At 43.8% G+C, this 16,108-nt stretch overlaps 1 protein-coding gene across 1 annotated transcript in view; it reads left to right on the top strand.

The window, feature by feature from the left end:
- The first annotated feature begins 1,941 nt into the window (after positions 1-1,941).
- The window catches only part of inppl1a (inositol polyphosphate phosphatase-like 1a), a 202,780-nt gene continuing 188,613 nt past the window's right edge, over positions 1,942-16,108 (top strand). The window contains exon 1 of the mRNA XM_073044343.1: positions 1,942-2,243. Coding sequence (XP_072900444.1) covers positions 2,056-2,243 — 188 coding nt within the window. The 5' untranslated portion in view covers positions 1,942-2,055. The remainder of the gene's footprint in view (positions 2,244-16,108) is intronic.

Here is a 16,108-nt window from a genome sequence, read left to right as displayed (position 1 = left end):
TATCGGACATACTAGATCAGCAGTTCCTTGTTCAATGCGCCTCGTGATACGTGTTATGTCTCTTATCTCCAAAACATTAAACTAATTAAAGGGAAAAGACGGGAGTCCGAAATGTGTCTAACTTCGTTCTTTTTTTTTGCTTTAGCGAGGCGCGCACATGTGCATAACGTGTAGTGTCATAATGTGTGTAATTCACTATTTTCTTTACATATGAGGGCCCCCGTCGGTCAGAGTTGACCATGGACGTTGCGACCTAGCCTGGGCGGTAGGATAAGGAGAGCGAGCTCCCCCTCTCCACGCACAGGAACGGCAGAGACCGATACAGCTTGCACCAGCGGCGTCGCCAGTCAGCGCCGAACTCAATGCGAGGACTCCGGCTCCGGCTCCGGCTCCACTCCCGTTTCTTCCCCATGAGTGGGTATTGTCACAAGGCAGCGGAGTCTTGAGAGCAAAGTTTTCCGTCTAGATGATCTGCCATCCACGGCTGCCTCAGCAACTGGTTTCAAGGCGCCAGTAGCCCACCTTGGCCCCCTTCTGCTGTCGGTTCCGCCGGGCTTAGTAGTTAAGCCTCTCGTGAAGGCCGGGAGCTGATTGTCCGAGAGGCTGTTTCCATTGGGAGTATTTATATAAGAGGTGTATAAGATGATGAGAGGAATTGATCGTGTGGATAGTCAGAGGCTTTTCCCCAGGGCTGAAATGGCTGCCACAGGAGGACACAGGTTTAAGGTGCTGGGGAGTAGGTAGAGGAGATGTCAGGGGTAAGTTGTTTACACAGAGAGTGGTGAGTGTATGGAATGGACTGCCGGCGACAGTGGTGGAGCCGGATACGATAGGGTATTTTAAGAGACTCCTGGATAGGTACATGGAGCTTAGAGAAATAGAGGGCTATGGGTAACCATATCTAAAGTACGTACATGTTTGGCACGGCGTCGTGGGCCGAAGGGCCTGTATTGTCCTGTAGGTTTTCTATGTTTAACAGGTAGTGGGAGCTTTGTCCCCATTACCGTCCCTGGCTATAACAACCTTAAGGAACCGTATAAACTGCAATGAGTTATTTCAACGAACAGGAAAGCTTAATCATATATTTACAATATTATTCAAATAGGACTGTGACCCCCAACATTCAGGTCATGGCTTGTTTCCATTATTACCGTCAGGAAGGAGGTACAGAAGCCTGTAGGGATACGCTCAAAGAATGAGGAACGCGCACAAAAATCTGGAAGATCGCAGCAGGTCAGGCAGCGTCTATACAGTCGACGGGCTTTTCGGGCCGAGACCCTTCGGCAGGGCTGAGGAACCGCTTCTTCCCCTCTGCCATCCGTTTTCTAAATGGACATTGAACCCATGAACCCGACCTCATAACTTTTATTAAAATTTCTGTTGCGCTACTTATTTAATTTAACTATTTAATATACACATTTACTGTAGTTCAGTTTTCCTGTATTTATCATGAATTGCATTGCCGCTAAGTTAACAAATTTCACGACAAATGCCGGTGATTCTGATATTAAAAACACAGTTGGTACTATTTGTTGGCATTTGTAGAAACACACTTTCCAAGAAACGGTGCAGAACATATTGTCTGAACTCGGTTCCGATGAGGTGCGCAGGAAACATCTAATCGATAAACGGAGATCTTTGGGACAGACACAGTTTAACATGAAAAGTTTGTTAGGATATCACTGCCGTTGTAAAGTATATAAGCGCGCATTTAATGTTCTGAAAAGCATTAGACTTTTCGATACGAGTTTTTTGTTGGGATATAGTGGGTCTTATTCCACCACAGTAGGTGGCGGCAATGCGCCTTATGTTGGTCTGACAACCACCACTAAACTTTACAAGAAGTTGTCGAGAAAGTTTTCTCCAGCGGGCGTCGGCCGCCGTCGTGCCCGCGCACGCAGGCGGAGGAGCGCGTGTCCGCATCGCTCCCGCGCACGCAGGAGGAGCAGGGCGCGCGTCCGCTGGCGGAGTTCAGACTCTCGGAGCGGGGCTCCCGGGGCCTCTCCTCCTGCTCCCGGCGGATCGGCGGCCTCGGGCCTCCCCGGGCGGGGGTCGATGGCGGGCGGCGTCAGCAGCCCCGGGCCCGGCTCCAGCCCCGGCCCCGGCTTCGGCTGCGGTCTGTGGTACCACCGGGACCTGAGCCGAGCGGCGGCCGAGGAGCTGCTGGCCCGGGCGGGCAGAGACGGCAGCTTCTTGGTGCGGGACAGCGAGAGTGTGAGCGGGGCCTACGCGCTGTGTGTGCTGTGAGTAGCCGGCCCGGCGGCACCGGGTCAGGGGTCCCGGTGGGTGGGGTGTCCGCTGCTGCAGACCCAGTAACCCGCCGCAAGTTAGTGGCAAACTGCAGGGACGAGAGTGACTGCACCCTCCGGGAGCTTTAAACCTCGTCAACGGTAAAACTGTGCACTATCAACCTGGCAGAATGTAGGAGATGATAGTACAACGTTGTCCTATTGATCCAACAGCTAACTTGGAAATTAACTGTCAAAACTTGCAGCGTCAAATTAGTCTAATGTGGAAGATTATCTATTAAACACTGAGGCATATGTGAAAGATTAACTGTCAAACGTTGCAGCTTCACACTAACGCAACGTGGAAGATTTATTATTAGGAGTTGTAGCATTAAACTACCGTAAAGTGAGAGATTAACTGTTAAACGGTGCGGCATTCAACTAACATAACGCGAGAGATTAACTACTGAACTAGCATAATGTGAGAGATTAGTTGTTAAACATTGCGGCATTCAACAAGCATAAGGAAATAGATGAGCTAAATGTTGCAGCGCATTCAACTAGTATAACCTGAGAGATTAACGGTTAGTTGTTGTGGTATTGAGCAAGCATAACGTTCAGTTTAAAGCCATGGCGATCTGAAATCTGCAAAAGGTGGAGGTTGATTGGTTCTTGATTAGTTAGGTCATCAAAGGTTACTGGGAAAAGACAGGAGAATGGGGTTGAGAGTGAAATAGATCAGCCATGGTGGAATGGTCTAGCAGTCTTGATGGGCTGAATGGTCTGTTTCAGCTCCCAGGTCTTATGATTAAATCGTACAGTTAGTGATGGGAAGATTGGAGCATTTGAACAGGAACTGACAAAGGTTAGATCTTTGAAAATAGGATTATCTGGTTAAACCATGGCTAATTATAGAATAATATCGAGCTGAAACGATTCAGTTAAAGAATTTGTTCCAACTTGTGTAACCTCTGGTAAAACTTATCGCTTTAAACTTAAAAATTGAAAGAATACTAAGCATAAAAGCAATCAAGGATTCAAATACTTTGAATTTTAATATCTGGTTCTGAAGAGTGCTGTATAATGTTAGAAATAGAAATTTTAATGCTTTTAAAATTAATAGCATTTCATTTAATAACAATGCTTAATGGTAGTTAAATTCTAGTTATAGATTCCTGCAAATTGCTCTGTTTAAAATGATGTTTTATGTTGAAATATTATTTCATTGCAATTTATATTTTGAGATAACTGAGTGTTGGGTGTGTGCTGAGCTAGTAATAACTTTGAGCAGTTTAATATGTTGCTATAAATTGTTCTGTAGTTCCGTAATTTGTTTAGTAACTCAGCCGTTCTTAGAGTGTGAACAGTCAAAGCCCCACGCCTCAAAAGTTTTGTGACTGTGCTTCGCATTTGACGGATGTTTGAGAACAGTCTTTGTTCCGAAAGTGAAGATTGCTTTGAGGGGGATGATGTGATTGATGTGGGTTGCGCTGCAGAACTTTCCAATTAGAAGTTGACTTTACTGATTTTAGAACACCATTACATATGCCAAGGCAATTTTGTATTGAATCAAAATGCTACAAGTTGAAACTATTTTATTGAGATTCTTTTTATTCCCCTTCCCCTTTCCTCCTCTGTATTTCCCACTCAGTCCTCTTGCCTCTTCTCCTCATCTGCCGATCACCTTCCCTGGTTCGCCTTTCTCCCATGCTCCACTCTCTTGTCTTATCAGATTCCTTCTTCTCTGGCCCTTAACCTTTTTGACCCACCTGGCTTCACCTATCACCTTTCTAGCTTGTCTTTCTTCCCCTCCCCCACCTTATTCTGGCATCTTCCCCTTTCCTTTCCAGTCCCGATGAAGGGTCTTGGCCCAAAACATCGACTATTTATTCCTCTCCATAGGCGCTGCCTGACTTGCTTAGCTAACCTTTCCTAAAACATTTTAAAATTTGTTGTTTTGAAATGGGATTAATTTATAGAGTCCTGTTGGAATTTGATCTAGTTCTGATGAAGGGACTCCCTCCTCCCCACCTTCTTATTCTGGCCTCTACCCCCTTTCTCTCTAGTCCCGATGAAGGATCTCAACCTGAAACGTCAACTGTTTATTCATTTTCATAGATGCTGCCTGATCTGCTGAGTTCCTCCAGCATTTTGTGTGTCCAATCATAAACAAGAGAAAATCTGCAGGCGCTGGAAATCCAAGCAACACACACAAAGTGCTGGAGGTACTGAGCAGGCCAGGCAGCATCTATGAAAATGAATAAACAGTTGACGTTTCAAGTCAAGATCCTTCATCAGGACTAGAGAAAAAAGATGAGGAAGTCCTCCCCTCCTCCTCTCCACCTTCGTACTCTGGCTTCTCATCTTTTTTCTCTAGTCCTGATGGGGGGGGTCTTGGCCCAAAACGTCGACTGTTTATTTTTTTCCATAGATGCTGCCTAGTCTGCTGAGTCCCTCCAGCATTTGGTGCATGTTGCTCTCAATTTCAAGCATCTGTAGAATCTCTTGAGTTTATTGAGATTTTGGCTGAAGTTATTTTGTGCTTGCATCCACACAATCATTAGTATTTATAGCTTCTGAAGGTTTGGCACATGAATCCAAGTGTTGGGGATTTCTGTTTAAATGGTTCTTCCGTTCCCAAGCGGACTCCGCGTATCCTGTACCATGCCTGAAATGCTGTGGTTCAGATCCACCTCTTTCCTCCATGTCACTACTCCCAACTCTCTATAATTACAGGAAATTCCACTTAGTTCTGAATACAGCCTCACTATTTTGCAAAGTGAATTCTTGCCTCTGTGTGCAAGCACACTTACGTGATTACATTTGGAATTGTAACTCTGTGGAGGTGGGAGTGGGGGGTGATGATTTGTATCTGTCCTTCCAAAGGGCATCAAAGTGCCAACCTTTGCCAATTTGCAGTTGGCTTTACCATCCATGTCTGGGCAAAGAACCGAGCAGGCAAAATCATTGTGGACATGACACACCCAACAATCTGTCCTTTCCAAAAGCTCCCTTTTAGAAAGCACTACAGTGCTTTTAAAACAAAAACCATGCAATCTTAAGCTGTGGAGGCGGAGTCACTGGGTATTTAAAGTGGAGGTTGATAGGTTCTTGATTTGTCAGTGTGTCAAATGTTATGGGGAGAAGGCAGTAGAACGGGGTTGAGAGGGATGATAAATCCCTCCCAACAAAAGATGGAATGGTGGAGTCTTTGGCCAAATGGTGTAACTCTGCTCCCATGTCTTACGGTTTTAAACATTTCTTACCCCCGGCAGTTAATCTGATCAACCATTCTAGGGAGCCCCACGCCCCCCCTCAATCTATTACCCCCATCACTGCACTGTAAACACTTTGATTCACTTTTTATAATGCTGCTTATATTGTAAATACAGGCTGGTATTTATGCACATTTTATTCCATATCTGTACTTCTAACTTTATTTTTGATATAATTCATTAATTATAATTGTTGAATGTTGTTGCTTGTTACACCCTGACCAACACACCACAGCAAATTTCTAATACATATATAAATGTATGCGGTGAATAAAGTTAATCCTTTCTGTGTATTTTTTATTTACGCAATTGGTCTTCTGTATATTGGTTGTTTGCCTAGGTATAGTTTTTTGTAAATTTATTGCATATCTTTATTTTCTTGTCAATGTCAGTAAGAAAACAATCTCAAGGTAACATTTGTGTGCACTGATAATAAATTTTGATCTGTTACTTCCCTCTGCTTTACGCGTATTAACTTGTCCTATAGTTCCTCTGTCATACCATCATAAATCATCATAAGTAAGCACTGGAAAGTCGAAGGAAATTTATTATCAATGTACGTATATGTCATGATACACTACCTTGAGATTCATTTTTTTTTTACAGGCATTTACAAGAAACCATCAGGCTCTTGAACCAGAGGGGATAACTTCACTCAACTTCATCATTGAATTGTTCCCATAAACTATGGACTTGCTTTCAAGAACTCTTTATCTCACGTCCTGCATATTATTTATTTATTATTTCTTTTTTTCTCTTTTTCTAATGGCAGTTAATTGGCACAGTGGTTGTTTGTGCATCTTGTTTTGTGTGGTCTTTCATTGATTTTATTGTGTTTCTTGGATTCATTGTGTATGCCCACAAGTAAATCAAATTCAGCATTATATGTGGTGTCATATATGTACTTCGGTAATAAATTACTTTGAAAATAAAGTATAGTAGAATTTATAAAATAAAACTACACATATTCAAAGATTGTCAAATAACCAATGTGCAAAAGAAAACAAATTATGCAAATTGTCATTTAACCTTGCACATGTATACAGCTAAACGAAACATCTTTCCTCTGGGATAAGGTGCATTGGATAAGGTGCAAAATGAAGTGCATTTATCACGTACAGTAAATAAAATTTAAAAAGATAAAATATATCTGTTGATATATAATGTGCATAAAGTACACATATGGCATATAGTTAAATATACACAATTGAATCTGCAGATGCTGGAAATCCAGAGTGACAGACACACAAAATGCTGGAGGAACTCAGCAGGTCAGGCAACATCTGTGGAAGTGAATGATACTTTGGGCCAAGGCCCTTCCTCAGGGCTCGTGAAAGATCCTGATGAAGGGTCTTGGTCCAAAAAGTCGACTGTCTATTCCTTCAGAAGAAGGCAATGGCAAGCCACTTCTGATTTTAAAAAAATTGCTAAGAGCAAGCATGGTCATGGAAAGAGAAAAGAATAAGAGTTTATTAACAGGTCAAAGATGGTTAGAAGACCATGATTGTGCACGTCATATGTAACAGCACAAAATGAAGACAGTTAAATATATATCAAGTATAATGCTACTGCCGCTGTCATAAATAATGTGTACAGGGCGTTCAGAAGACTCTGTCTGGGGGAAGAAGCGGTTACCCAGCCTAACAGTCCTCATTCTTGTATTGTGGTGCCTTCTGCCTGATGGTAGGAGGCCAAAGAGATTTTGGGACAGATGGAAAGGGTCGTTGGATCTGTAAAATGTCCTTGAGAGGGAGTCTGTTGGCTGTCAGTTCAGAGACACAATGAGTAAAGTTATCCACACTGATTAAGGAGCCTGATGGTTCTAGGGTAATAAGTTCAATTTCAGTTTACTGTCATTCAGCTGCACACACATACCACCAAATGAAACAACATTCCTCTGGACCCAGGTGCACAACACAGTACACATAACTCTCACACACAACCCCTAAGATAATATTTGTTCATTATGTGCTGTACTATTGTGACGTGGGTGATCATTGTCTTTCCATGGCCATGATTGTTCTCGCAAGATTTTCTACAGAAGCGGTTTCCGCTGCTGCCTTCTGGGCAGTGTCTTTACAAGACGGGTGACCCCAGCCATTATCAATACTCTTCAGAGATTGTCTGCCTGGCGTCAGTGGTCACACAACCAGGATGTGATATGCACCAACTGCTTATATAGCTTCCCATCACCTCCCATGGCTTCATGTGTCCCTGATTTTTTTTAGGGGGAGGGGGGCTAAGCAGGAGCTAAAACTTTGTCCGAAGGTGACCTGCAAGCTAGTGGATGGAAGGAGTGTCTTGTATCTCCTTTGGCAGAGATGCGTCTCTACCCTGCCACCTAATAGTACCAGTAGTAAATTTACAAATAATAAGCTGCAATTAAAAATAAATAGTATAATGCTACTGGCACTTCACGTGTGATGAGACCTGAGTTCAGTAGTCTCACAACATGGAGAAGAACTATTCCCCATCCTAATAATCCTTGGCCTAATGCTATGATACCTTGGGCCTGATGGTAGGGGTCAAAGAGATTGTGGGATGGATGGGAAGAATCATAACTGTTGCTGAACCTGGTGGTGTGGGTCCTGAGGCTCTTGTACCCCTGCCTGAAGGCAGCATCGAGAAGAGAGCATGTCGTGGACAGTGGGGGTTCTTGATGGATGCTGCTTTCTCGTGGCAGTGCTCCATGTAAACATGCTCAGTGCTGGGAAGGAAAGAAGATAATAAATACCTTATCCCGAGTGGGAAATTCTTTCGTTACAGCAGCAACATTTAAAAACACAATTACCAGTATGCAGACTGAACTAATAATGAAGTACATATTAATAATAAACACAATTTACCACTGTACAATAATGTGCAATACTAATGCACAAAATAATAGAACAGACCATTGTACTATGAAGTGTGCGCTCCTGTCGCACACAGATGAACTGTTGTACATGCTTATTGCATTTGGAAGGAAAGGTTTTCTGTAACGATCCTTGTGACAGCAGAGCTGAATGAGTCTGAAAGGTTGCTCCACTGCTTATTCAGTAGGTCATGGAGAGGATGTGCCAGATTGTCCATAATGGATAACAGTTTATTTAGTGACCTCCTCTCCACCACTAACCAAGGTCTGAATCAGTACATAATGACATGTACGTACATTGATGAGTTTATTTAGTCTTTTTGCATCACCAACACTGATGCTGCTCCCCAACATAAAGCCGCAAAGAAGACTGCACTCACTACAACAGACTGGTAAAAGACCTCCAACATCCTGCTGCACACATTGAAGGATCTCAGGATATACCTGAATCAAAGAGCCTTTTTCGTGTCGAGCACCTTTGCTCCATGCGCAAAAAGCTAAATTACCTGGTGGCCAGCCATTTCAATTCCAGTCCTGATCCCATTCTGTCACGTCAGTCCATGGTCTTCTCTGCTGCCGTGATGAGGCCACTGTCAGGTTGGAGGAACAACAGCTTATACTCTGTCTGGGGAGCCTCCAACCTGATGTCATGAGCATCACTTTCTCCAAATTCTGGTATTTCTTTTCCATTTCCTCCTCCTCTCCTCTTCTATCCCCAGTCTGGACCCATGTTACCTCCCTTCCCCTTCTCCCATGGTCCACTCTCCTCCTTCAGAACTTTTACCTTTTTGACCCGTCATCCTGCAGCTTCTTACTTCATCACCCTCTCCACCACCCCCGGCTTCACCGATCACCTGTCATCTTGTCCTCCTCCTGCTCCCCCAGCATCTTCCCCCTTTCCGGTCCTGGTGTAACATCTCTTTATTTCCATAGATACTGTGTACCTGTTGAGTTCCTCCAGCACTTTGCGTATGTTGTTTCTTTATTTAATCACCCAGCCCTGTGCGTTTGCAATTATTTTTAAATGGTTCATTGTCCCTTTTGTTTTAATGGCTGTAGAGTGGATCTCTGTGCCAGGAGAGAGTAAATTAATCCCATCATCACACAGTTTCATAAAACTTGCAATGTAGAGCTTCTGTTTTCTATAACTCTGGGGTTATTTGATGTCATCCACACCTGGGGTGAGATTAAATTTCCTCGCTGCTATGTGTTTTTTCTCGTGTTTGCATAACAAGCAGAACAGTTTACCTTTGCATCGTTGATGAGCGGGAAGCAGAACTGTGCGAGGGGAGTGCACCTTCTGCGTCTGTTGACAATGTGCCTGTGGTGTGATGTGTCAATCTGGTCGAGCATGTCATGTTTAACTGGTATTCATATGAACGTTGTTTATCTGATGCTGCTGCAAGTAAGATTTTCATTGCAGCTACAGAAATGACAATAGACTCGACTTTGACTTTGAAATCCTCATCTTTGTTTCACTGTGAACGTGATGTTACTGTACAACTCTGTAAAATGCTGCTTAGGACACAGCTGGCATGCTGTGTGTAGTTCTGGTCAGCACTCCATAATAGGAGCAGAGTTAGGCCATTCAGCCCATCAAGTTTGCTCTGCCATTCCATCATGGCTGACATATTCCCCCTCTCAACCCCATTCTCCTGCCTTCTCCATGTAACTTTTGATGCCCTGTCTAATCAAGAACCTATCATCCTCCGCTTTAAATGTACCCAATGACTTGGTCTCCACAGCCATCCATGGCAGTGAATTCCACAGATTCACTAACCTCTGGCTAAAGAAATTCCTCCTCATCTCTGTTCTATATGGACACCCCCGTATTGTGAAACTGTGCCCTCTGTTCCTAGATTCCCCTGCCAAAGGAAAAATCCTCTCCATATCTACTCTAACTAGACCTTTTAATATCCCATATGCTTCAATGAGATTTTCTAGCGCGCCCTCCCCCCCCCCACCCGCATTAATCTAAACTCCAGTGAGAACAGGCACAGAGCCATCAAACACTCCATATACATGAATCCTTTCAATCCCGGGATCAATATATGAAGATGCACCTCAAGGAGGCTTGCTTAACCCTCTGATCAACTGTCTCTACACTCATTGTATGGCTTTGCACACCTCAAACATCTACAAATTTGCCAATGTTGGAGCATCCATAAGACATGGGAACAGAATGAGGCCATTCAGCCCATCCAGTCTGCTCTGCCATTCCATCGTGGCTGATTTATTATCCCTCTGAATCCCATTCTCTTCCTTTCTTCCCGTAACCTTTGAAACCGGGACTAATCTTACTGGCACCACGATAGTGTAGCAGTTTGTGTGACGCTATTACAGTCAGAGCATTGGAGTTTAATCCCGGCATCCTCTGTAAGTAGTTTCTGCACGTCTTCCCTGTGGTATGTGTGGGTTTTCTCCAGGTCCTCTGCTTTCCGCGAGTCAAATGCTGACAACCCCGACTTAACCCTAACCTAAACACAGGCCATCTTACAATGACCAATTCAACTACCCGCTACATCTTTGCACTATAGGAGCAAAATGCTATGCTACTGTGGTGCCCAGTAAGATTACAAGGACGCCAAGCATCCTTGAGGTGTGCCTTTGTATTGAATTATATAAGAACATAATAGGAGCAGGAGTAGGACATCTGGACAATAAGATCATGGCTAATCTGGCCATGGACTCATCTCCATCTGCCTGCCTTTTCCCCAGAACCCCTACTTCCCCTACTATGCAAAAATCTATCCAACTATCTATCCAAAAATTTATTTAAATCTTGCATCTGTCCCACAATGTTAGAGAGTAAAAGTCTTTGCATTATGACTCCGTAGTAATGTACAAAGATGTGAATTTAAAAAATCTAATGGCTTGCAGAAGGAAGCTGTCCCATAACCTGTTGGTCCTAGCTTTTATGCTGCAGTACAGCTTGCCAGACGGAAGCAGCTGGAACAGCTTATGGTTGGGGTGACTGGTGTACCCGATGATCTTCCAGGCCTTCTTTATGCATCTGCTGCTGTAATTGTCCTCAGTGGAGGGAAGTTCACATGCTGTCCGTACCACTCTCTGCAGTGCCCGGTGATCAAGGTTGGTACTGTTCCTGTACCAGGCGGTGATACAGCCGGTCAGGATGCTGTCAGTGGTGCCTCTGTAAAAGGTCTTGAGGATTTGGGGACTCATGCTGAACTACTTCTGACACCTGAGGTGGAAGAGACACTGTTGTGCTTTTTTTGCCACACAGTGGTGTGTACAGTCCAGGTGAGATCATTGGTGATGTGTATACCGAGGAACTTGAAACTGCTTGCCCTCTCAACTGAGGATATATTGGTCCTGGGAAGTCAGGTCAAGATGGCATCAGCGAACACCGATTCATTGGGTGACATCTTCCACCTTTTCTGCGCTTCTGCTTATCCTTTATGTCTTAAATGTGTTTGGAAAACGATTGGAGCCTGGACCTACAGTTTGGTGTTCAATCGATTGATCTAGCACTCTGCTGTCCCCAGGACAATTTTAGGAGAAGACCGTGAGCACAAGCTGCCCCGAACAGGAGACCAGAGACAGGGTGCGGGCATTTCTTGCCGATTGAGGTGTCGAGGAAAATTGAAACATCGAGACAAATGCAGAGGAGGCTGTGTCGGGCTGGCATTCGAGTGGCTGTGTTGGGCCAGAGGTCATTCCCCTCGGGAAACCTTGTCCCTGTGGGAGGACTGAGTTAGAGCTGTTGGCTCTCTTTGATACAGGCGGAGGGTGCTTTCGAAATTCTGAGACACCTAACTATTGTTGGTATGGACCGTGGTTTCTATTGGTCTCTTTCAGTTTTCCTGCGTTTTCTTTCTTGCTGCTGATTGGCAGGTAGTACATTTTTGGGTGACGGAGGGGTTGAGTGCTTTTTGCAAGGGAGGAGCTTGGGGGTTTAGGAGTTTGATGTTTTACTTGCCGTGTCCAGGTGGGCGATGTGTTAGTTTTTGTGTGAGGGAAAGGTTGGGGGGGTACTAGGAGGGTTAGGAGTTTGATGTTTTATGTCCTGTGTCTGGGTGGGCGATATGTTAGTTTTTGTGCAATGGAGAGGTTGGGTTTGTGAGTTCTGTTTATTTTTCTTTTTCATGTGGGGGGGGGGGGCTTCAATTACTTCCATCATTTTTCTGTATTTTGTGTGCCTGGAGCAGAGGAATCTCAAGAGTTATATTCTGCCTACATACTTTGATAATAAAATGAACCTTTGAATGAAAGGGTTAATGGATGTGGAGTGTTTGATGGCTCTGGGCTTGTACTTGCTGGAGTTCAGAGGATTGAAGGCGGAATCTCATTGAAATGAATTGAATATTGAAAGGCCTAGATAGAGTAGAAGGGGAGGGGATGTTTCCTATGGTGGGGGAGTCTAGAACCAGAGTGCTCAGCCTCAGAATAGAGGAACGTCCATTTGGAACAGAGATGAGAAAAAATTTCTTTAGCCAGAGAGTGGTTAATCTGTGGAATTTGTTGCAATAGACAACTGTGGAGGCCAAGTCACTGGGTATATTTAAAGTGGAGGTTGATAGGTTCTTGATTAGTTATGGTGTCAAGGGTTACAGGGAGAAGCCAGGGGAATGGGGTTGAGAGGGAAAATAAATCAGCCATGATGGAATGGTGGAGCAGACACTGGGCTGAGTGGCCTCATTCTGCTCCTCTCCCCAATGGAAAGTGTGGATATGGATCAGGTCCAGACAGAAAAGATAGTTTTATTCTGTACTGTGTTCAGCACAGACATGATGGGCCAAAGTCTGTTCTTCTCCTGTACTGTTCTAAGGAATGTGAAATAATAGAACCTCGTTCCAGGGGGAAAGGTGATTTTTGTTGGCACCTAGTTGTGTTCTCTATATTCTACCCTGGCACCCATCCCACAATCTCTTTGACCCTCGACCATCAGGAAGGAGGTCCAGGAGCACCAGGACTAGGACTGCCAGACTGAGTATCAGCTTCTTCCCTCAGGCTGGGAGACTAATGAATACCCTGCCACCACCGGACAGCGAGTTGTTTACTCTTCACACACTACATGCATTTTGAATTATATTTTATTAACTTGTTTATGGTAATTTTTGGTTTCTTTGCTGTGTGTGATATGTTTTGTGGGAGCTCTATGGTCTGGAGGATCATTGTTTCATTTGTTTGTATGTATATACAGTCTGATGAGAGTAAACTTGTAATTTGATGTGTCATACTCTGTTTTTTCCCAGGTGTGGAGATGATTGTTTATAAGTAATTTACTGTCAAATTGTTCCTCAAATGGGAAGTATTCTCTGGAGGTTAAAGTAATGTTGATTATGTTCTCTCATGTGAAAAATAAATATGATAGATAGACTCTTTCCACTGACGACAGGATGGTTACCATGAAACACAAATATAAGGAAAAAACAGCCAGTTCAGATGTAAAGTACATATACAGTGGTTTCCAGTTAACCAGCCCATCTGTTTATTGGCACAGCTGCTTATTTGGGATAGCTCTTAAAAAAAACAGGTGTTGATCTAGAATATATCTGTGATTTCCTTCTTTTATTTGGGACACTACACCGCTTAATTAGGACAGGAGCCAAAGTTTCTAACCAGCTTCAGATGCATGCACTTGTGTGGCTGTTAAAGACTGTATTGTGCTCAGAGCGTCAGTTGCGTGGTCTGTGATTTTTGTTATTGATAGTTGGCGAGAAATAAGCAGTAAGACAATTCAGAAATGTTTTGTTCACTACGGTTTCAATCAGAGTGAAAATGAACTATTTCACTTCAACAAGTTAGGATCCATGAAGAATTTGAAGATATCTTGCATGTTACAATGAAAATGGAGATTTGGAGGATGCAATTGTCCAAAACATTGTATGAAGTCAGACACCAGGTGTCTGTGCTGATTTTGTTCATTTACAGTCAATCAAAAGAACACAGCAGCTTGTTGGTTGTCCACCGTCTCTGCCAATGACACATCCACCAACGTGCAGAGAGTTTTTAAAATGGAAAAGCTGTTACACTGGGACAGTTCCACCCTTTCGACTTGGAGGTCTGGGCCCAGTCTTCTCAGTACTCATCACTAACTGGTGTCCTCCTTGGTTGCAGTGGATAGCCATGACTTCTGTACCTCGTCATGTCCTTCGCTCTCCACAAAGTGTTGCAGAACCGCCTTCCTGGCCTTTGGATATCACTGTAGATTTCATCTGCCTAGTCTGCCAGAGCTGACTTCACATGCTAGAACAGGCATGTCCGTATCTCACCAGGTTATATGGCCCACCAGTTACCCTCATCTGGTTTAACCCACCTTTCAAAGCGGTGTACCGGGGTGTGGCCACTGTCGCAAGCAAACAGCTACTTGGAGCCACAGGTGAGAGCTGATTGCCCTGTGGGAACCAAAGGTGAGTGAGTTGTCCCAGAATGGACATGCTAAGCCTCTTAATCAGAGGTTCTACCCCTCCCTGGATCTCCATACGCGGCAACGTACACTGAATGAATTCCTCTGTTAATAACTATTAGAATCAAATACACAGTGGTGTAGAGTTATGTCTGCTTGTCCATTGGATGTTTCCTGCAGGCTGTCATGTTAAGTAATGTTTAACTTCCTTCCTAGTTCTCATTATTGATTCGGATGATGAAAGGTAGAAAAACAATCAGATGCTGTGCATTGTCAGCGTCTCTTGAATTGCAAACGCTTCCCTTCCCAAGCCCCTGAATATTTAAGGAACCACGTTGACGTAATGACTGACCCTTTAAGTCGACAAACTGCTTGCTATGCAGAGGCGAAGACGGTTTTTTGGTTAAAGGTTAGTGTATTTGTCAAGTGTACATTGAAACACATAAGTAAATCTTTTTTTGTGTGTGTCAAATCAAATCAGTGAAAATTGTGCTGGGGACAGCTCACAAGTGTTGCCACAGTTCTGACATCAAAATAGCACACCACAACTACTGACCCTAACCTGCATGGCTTTGGAATGAGACCATAAGACATAGGAGCAGAATTTGACCATTTGACCCATCGAGTCTGCTCAGCCATTTCATGTTTTAGAAACACACAAAATTATGAAAGGGATAGATAAGATAGAGGCAGGAAAGTTATTTCCAGTGGTAGGTGAGACTAGATCTAGGGGACATAGCCTCAAGATTCGGGGGAGTAGATTTAGGATAGAGATGATGAGGAACTGCTTTTCCCAAAGAGTGGTGAATCTGGAATTCTCTGCCCAATGAAGCAGTGGAGGCTACCTTATTACATACATTTAAGACAAGGATAGATTTTTGCATCGTGTGGGATTCAAGGGTTATGGGGAAAAGGCAGGTAGGTGGAGAAGAGTCCATGGTCAAATCAACCATGATCATATTGAATGGCAGAGCAGGCTTGATGTGCCAGATGGCCAACTCCTGCTCCTATTTCTTATGTTCTATGTTCTTATCATGGCTGATCCATTCTTCCATTTAGCCCCAATCTCCTCCCTTCTCCACATATCCCTTTATGCCCTGTCCGATCAAGAATCAATCAACCTCTGCTTTAAATATACATAAAGACTTGACCTCCACAGCTGCCTGTGGTAAAGAATTCCACAGATTCTGTACTCCCTGGCTAAGGAAATTCCTCCTCATCTCCATTCGAAAAATATGCCCCTCTATTCTGAGGCGGTGTCCTCTGGTCTATGACTCTCCCACCTAGGAAACATCTTCACATTGACTCTATCAAGGCCTTTCAACATTCAATAGGTTTCAATGAAGTCACCTCTCATTCTTCTGAATTCCAGTGAATACAG

The sequence above is a fragment of the Hemitrygon akajei genome, chromosome 4 (assembly GCF_048418815.1).
Source record: "Hemitrygon akajei chromosome 4, sHemAka1.3, whole genome shotgun sequence".
Classification (NCBI taxonomy): domain Eukaryota; kingdom Metazoa; phylum Chordata; class Chondrichthyes; order Myliobatiformes; family Dasyatidae; genus Hemitrygon; species Hemitrygon akajei.
Note: the sequence above shows the minus strand (reverse complement) of the source record. Positions and strands in the feature narration are given on the sequence as shown.